Raw genomic sequence first — 6,000 nt, forward strand, 5'->3', positions numbered from 1 at the left:
TAATTTCCTTTAACTCAATAGATACATTGTTAGGCTGGGATCAACAACTGCTTTTTGCTATGTTAATGCATATCTTTAAACCCTTAATTTGTTACTCCTATTTGCTAAATATTATTCCTTCTATTATCTATCCCATAAGTAATGTTTTAGTTTATTTTTTAATAATAATTTTTTTTTTTTAAATTTTGACTTCATTTTATTTTAAATATATTGCTAATTAAAATATAAAAACTACTTTAAAATAATCTTAAATGAGAAAGTTTTAAAATATTGCTACAAGTAATGATTAATCATATAAACTATCACTTGATATGGTTACAATATTGCGACAAATAAACAATAGTATTTGATTTAAATGAAAATTGTCTAATTGTCATCTTATAACATGTACTAATAATTTCTTTTTCTAGAAAGGATTAAGAAGTTATTTTACTTGAATCATCCAAAACAACAAAGAAAAAAAAGAGAAAAATTCATGGCTTCCTTGCCTCTCTCTACAATATGATGTATTGCCTACCATATGTGTGCGGTGGCTCATTCTTACAAAGTCAACAAATTATTGGAATAAAGGCAGCTTATAGCAAAAGCAAAAAGATTCCCCCATAAATCACGTAAGGAATGAATCCAATACCAGCTTCAAGGCCACCCCTTTCCCGAACACAAAATCTCAGCTTTCTTCTTTCCCTCATTCTCTACCATCACCTACCAACCAAGAACATTTTCAGTTACTGCAAATACATCAATGGCAATGGCTAATGTAAGATTGCTTCATTTTTTTTCAAGTTTCATAGTGGAAATGGTTTTCATATAGTATCTTTTATTTTATTTTATTTAAAATAAAGTTATGGCAAAATGTTTAATTTCTCATGGTTAACTAATGTAAGATTGCTTCATTTTTTTGCAAGTTTCATAGTAGAAATGGTTTTCATATGGTATCTTTTATTTTATTTTATTTTCATTATTTTATTTAAAATAAAGTTATGGCAAAATGTTTAATTTCTCATGGTTAATGTTTATTTTCCATTAATTTATTTTAAAAAATGTACTTGCCAACTTTAAGATATATCACAATTGAGGAGGGCAATGCTGGAATTAGCCATGACTGCAACCTTGATTCATGACAACGGCAACAGCTGCCCATGGTTTTCATTTTCTGTCCGAGGAAATTTTTTTCATCAATGGTTTTTTTTTTCTCTGAGCTGCAGAAAGAAAGAGGTGTCATTGGGAGAGGAACCCATTTACCCTGCCAAAGGAAAAAAAAATCATTGATGGAAAACATCGATGCCAGTTCAGGAAATTATTAACAATATCAGTTCAAGATTTAGGCAGTTTCATTGGCAGAAAACCTCCTCCATTGATTGTCAAAGTGAATTGAGATGCCTCTTTTAATTGCAAAACTAATAGAGCAGGAATTGCTGCGGCTTTTAGAGACTTTAGGGCCTATGTTGTGGATATTGGTTTCAATATCTCTTGTCATGCAATTATCTTGCTATATAATCAGAAGGGATGAAGTAGTTTATGGGTGGAATCAGACTACAGTGAAGTGGCAAATTAAAGCTATTGTTGATGACATCACACATGTTCTGTGAGAATTGGCAGTATCACTTCCCACTATGTTTCCAGGAAAGCTAATGAGGCAGCCAATTGACAGGAAATGGTCTTTGTCCTATTTACAAGCTTATGTTTCGTTGTGACTTCTACACAGGTTGGATTCCCGCCTTCTGTTTTGTTTCCTCTTTTACAAGCTGATGTTTCATTGTAACTTTTTGACTGGCTTTTGGAACCATTGTTATGAACAGAAATTAAAAAAAAAAAAAAAGAATATGAACAAAATGGTCAGCAAACACTTGGCGGCCACTAAGAGTAATAGTAACTGATTTCCAAAAGTGGACATATTAATAGTAAGACCTTGGCTGCCAAAATGTCAAAAAGTAAAAAGTAAAAAACTGCTAAAATATATATTTTTAAACAGTTGGTCAATGCATAACGAAAATCACATGGTCCATTAATCTCAAGGGTCCTCTCCTTATTCTTCGTTATCCACCAGGCGTCAATTGTTCTTACCTTTCTGCTCATCCACCCTTTGCAAATTTTTACAATTTTTTCATCCTTTCTTTTTCCAAGAACATTGTTCATGGTATAAACAAAAGGTTTATTACCAGGCATGTAGGGCAAAGGCAGGCTTTAGGGTGCAAAATCAATAAGCTTTAAAAGCCATGGAGGCAACAAATTCATTTACCAATGACTTGGAGCCTGAATACAGGGTAGATGGATCATGTTGGAAAGTCGTTCCAGTTACCTCAGAAGGATTCTTTAACGAGAAAGCTGATGATCATATTCTCAAACATCCTCTGATTCTTTACAAATGCAATTAGCTATAATCATCAGCCTTGCCACCATCATACACCTCTTTCTTAAGCGCTGCTTTATGCCTCGTCTTATATCTGAAGTGCTGGTACTTTTTTTGGCCTTCCAGTTAGCTATATTTTAATCAATATATGGTCTTGCATGGTTTTAGGCTAACATTAATTTCCCAGGAGTAATTAGTTAAGAATGTTCTACATCGTTTAACAATATCTCCTTTTGTTTTGTTCCACAGCTAGAACGAACAATAAGGATACCCTTTATTCTTGTTGTCATACACATTATATGTAGAAACCATAGAATAGATATGGATACTAGCTAACCTATATATCAAATTTCTAGCAACCTGTTCATTTCTTTTACACAAGGTGTCTATGAAAATTTGGTATTCACGTTAGAAGTGTTGCCAAAATTGTTCATTCTTTAAGTTTGTTAAGCCCATTTATTTGGTAGTTGTTTAACTGATTGAAGGACGTTTATATCTTGTGGAAATGCCAGGCAGGTCTAATTCTTGGACCAACTGTACTTGGAAGGTTCTTTCCTAAAATATCAGAGGTATTGTTCCCGCAGCAATCTATAAAAATCCTGTCTACATTGACACGCTTTGGGTACTTGTTTTTCATGTTTTTGATCGGTGTCAAGATGGATACAAGTCTGATCACAAAATCAGGAAAAAGAGAATTTACTATAGGCTCTATTGTCATTATATTCGCCCTAATCATTGTTGGCTTTGCTAATTGCATAAGTACAACGGTGGACAACATTGATAAACACTCTATGGAAATGGAATGGGTTAGAACTTTCTCAGGAGTACTAATGTTAACCTCATTTCCAGTGGTGGCTGTCTTTTAATGCATCTCAAGATTATTAACTCTGAGATTGGACAACTTGCTTTGTCATTAGCATTGATTAGTGACTTGCAAAGTGTAGTAATTATAAATTCCGTTTACTACGTAGAACTAATCGACTTGGCATCAATACGTGTAGCAGCGAAGTCAATGTTTCTTTGTAGGGTTCTTGTTATGTTTGTCATAAAGATTTTGCGTCCAATGATGTACTGGATCATTAGAAGAACACCTGAAGGAAAACCTGTCAAAGACGCTTACATTTTCTTTATTGTGATAGCACTACTAGTTGTAGCAGTAGTTGGTGACAATGTTGGAATTCAGTACATGTACGGGCCTTTTATATTAGGCCTGGCAGTGCCAACAGGACCTCCCTTAGCATCAACTCTGATAGGAAAATTGGACACCATGGTAACAGACACGATGCTGCCACTTATGTCAACTTATTGTGGATACAAATCCAATCTATGGGAATTGAACTTGTGGCCACCTGCTTGTGTAATTTTTTAATTACTTTAGGTTTCTTGCTGAAAACAACCTGTGGGTTTATTGCTGCGATATGTTTCAAAATGCCTTATAAGGATGCTATTGCACTTGCACTGATTTTGACCGCTAAAGGCATTATTGAATTGGGCACTTTTGCAACCAATGCTGACAGGCAGGTATATTGACAATCCCTTCAAAACACTCTTCTTTTTTTTAACTGCTAATTTCTTTTGGTCATATAAGACAAGACTACTAAACCTCTCTCTGTCTTTCTTTCTTAATTTCAGTCCATTGTTCCTGGACAATTCACCTTGGCTGTAGTAGTTGTATTCGTTTATGCAGCAGTCGTGCCAATACTTACCAGAAGGCTTTATGATCCATCAAAGACATACGCTGGTTACCAGAAAAGAACCGTATTAAACTGTCCTACAAATGAGGTTCTTCGAGTGCTAGCTTGTGCGCATAGAAAAGATGATGCATTATCAGCAGTCAAGCTATTTGAACTTTCAAATCGTACAACAGAAAGTCCCTTGTCTGTTTACGGGCTTAACTTGGAAGAACTTGTCGGTGGATCCACTCCTCTCCTCCTTAATCACCAATTAGGCCAAAGGACTTTTTCTGATGGAAATCGCTGGCAACCCATCATTGATGTTTTCAATTACTGTAAGTATCAAAATAAGAAACAGACCCAAGTTAATGTCTTCACGGCAATATCACCTCTCAAATTAATGAATGAAGATATTTCTTGGGTTACCTTCAGCAATTCAGTCGCATTAATAATACTTCCATTTCATAGGAAATGGAATTGCAAAGGAAAAATGATTTCAGATAGCAAAGGATTGAGGGCCTTGAATTGTGAAGTATTGAACAAATCCCCTTGTTCCGTAGGCATTCTAATTGATCGCAGCAGAACTCGTGGTCGATCATTCCTAGCAAATTCATTCGCATACAATGTATGTGTGATTTACTTAGGAGGCAAGGATGATAGAGAAGCTCTTGCTCTTGCACGAAGGATGGAAGGATGGATTTCTGTTTACGTAACTGTTGTTAGGCTCATGCTATCAGATGCTTGTCACCTACAAGGATGGGAGGCTATGTTAGATGATGAACGTTTGAGAGACATAAAACACCCAAGCCAAAATTTGGGTAATGTACAGTATAAGGAGGAGACAGTTAGAAATGGTGCGGATACATCTGTGCTTGTTGGATCACTATTGGAGGAAAACTATGATCTCATATTAGAGGGGCGACACTCACAATCAAAGTCACCTTTCCTAGAAGGTTTATCAGAATGGACTGATTTGCCAGAGCTAGGGCCAATTGGAGACCTACTAGCTTCTCCAGAAATCACTAACTCGGTTTCAGTCTTTGTAGTCCAACAACAAATAAATTGTTAATTATTATTATTATTAGTATGCGTAATTTTTCAAGGTCAAATAAATTCTTTAGCTTGGAAATTTGTTTTGAAAATTAAAATAGGAGCAGTTACACGAGTAAATATGTAAAATATATCTCACATTAAACAAACGTCTTGTCAACAAAAAAAAACAAAAGGATTTGGCTTGCCAACTTTGAAATGTCTGCAATTGAGGAGGGCAATGCTGGAATTAAGATGATTTCAACATTTCTGAGAAAAAAAAAAAAAAGCGAACCTTGATTCGTTACGTGTAAAATTGGGCGAGCCCAAACTTCTAAGCTAAGAAAGAAACTAATAATGAATTAATTAAATTAATAACTAAAGGTTCCATATGCTTAGAATGAAAAATAAGATCAAAAATAACTTTTTTCTCTTAGTTTAATGATTAAGAGATTAGTTAAAAATCATGTAAGATGTGAATTCTATCCCGTCATTTTTTTTTTAATTTTTGTAAGGATACTAACACTTTTTTATAATAAAAAAATAATAATAATAAAGTCAAAAATTTTCATTGAAGCCGATAAAATTGATAAAAATTAAATATTTTATTATAAATTCATGAATAATTTGAAATTTAATATAAAATTATGATTTTTTTCTTAATTTTACACTGAATAAACCTCCATTTTAAACTTTTATATAAAAAAATAGTAAAAAATTGTAATTGAGGGAAGCCAAGATATTTACATTCCTATTATCTAAGGCCGGCTTGGGAAAGGCCTTTTCTGCCTTTTTGCTATTAAATAAAACCCAATTCTATTTTTAATCTATTGGATCAATAAAATTTGATAAAATCTTTTAACAAATTGATGTAGTAAGTTAAGAGACATTAACTTAATAAAAAATTTGTTAAAAATTATTTTACATTTTTACATATTTATTTAAATA

The 6,000-nt window shown here is 33.5% G+C and overlaps 2 protein-coding genes across 3 annotated transcripts; both read left to right on the forward strand.

Annotated features, from left to right (window-relative positions):
- The first annotated feature begins 608 nt into the window (after positions 1-608).
- On the forward strand, positions 609-5,150 carry LOC111309458 (cation/H(+) antiporter 4-like). 2 transcript variants are annotated; one of them, XM_089748979.1, is made up of 4 exons: positions 609-757; positions 1,061-1,705; positions 2,863-3,871; positions 3,983-5,150. In XM_089748979.1, the coding sequence occupies exons 3-4, from the start codon at positions 3,677-3,679 to the stop codon at positions 5,090-5,092; spliced, it is 1,305 nt and encodes a 434-aa protein (XP_089605105.1). In that variant the 5' UTR covers positions 609-757; positions 1,061-1,705; positions 2,863-3,676; the 3' UTR covers positions 5,093-5,150. The 2 variants fall into 2 exon arrangements, with proteins under 2 accessions (XP_089605105.1, XP_089605104.1); XM_089748978.1 differs by lacking the exon at positions 609-757 and having other exon boundaries at positions 767-1,705.
- On the forward strand, positions 2,217-3,216 carry LOC149513285 (cation/H(+) antiporter 15-like). The gene is made up of 5 exons (XM_089748165.1): positions 2,217-2,277; positions 2,376-2,455; positions 2,600-2,651; positions 2,733-2,749; positions 2,863-3,216. Exons 1-5 carry the CDS (start codon positions 2,217-2,219, stop codon positions 3,214-3,216), a joined length of 564 nt encoding a protein of 187 aa, XP_089604291.1.
- Positions 5,151-6,000: the final 850 nt, after the last annotated feature.

Source organism: Durio zibethinus, chromosome 19, assembly GCF_047325235.1.
Source record: "Durio zibethinus cultivar Kanyao isolate XHJ-2024 chromosome 19, ASM4732523v1, whole genome shotgun sequence".
Lineage (NCBI taxonomy): Eukaryota > Viridiplantae > Streptophyta > Magnoliopsida > Malvales > Malvaceae > Durio > Durio zibethinus.

Bases quoted from the DNA above. Each gene is read 5' to 3' on its own strand.
- LOC149513285 (XM_089748165.1), top strand. From the start codon at position 2,217: ATGGAGGCAACAAATTCATTTACCAATGACTTGGAGCCTGAATACAGG. The intron at 2,278-2,375 runs GTTGGAAAGTCG...AAATGCAATTAG, and splicing joins ATACAGGGTAGATGGATCAT to CTATAATCATCAGCCTTGCC. The intron at 2,456-2,599 runs GTACTTTTTTTG...TTTGTTCCACAG, and splicing joins GTCTTATATCTGAAGTGCTG to CTAGAACGAACAATAAGGAT.
- LOC111309458 (XM_089748979.1), top strand. From the start codon at position 3,677: ATGGGAATTGAACTTGTGGCCACCTGCTTGTGTAATTTTTTAATTACT. The intron at 3,872-3,982 runs GTATATTGACAA...TCTTAATTTCAG, and splicing joins CAACCAATGCTGACAGGCAG to TCCATTGTTCCTGGACAATT.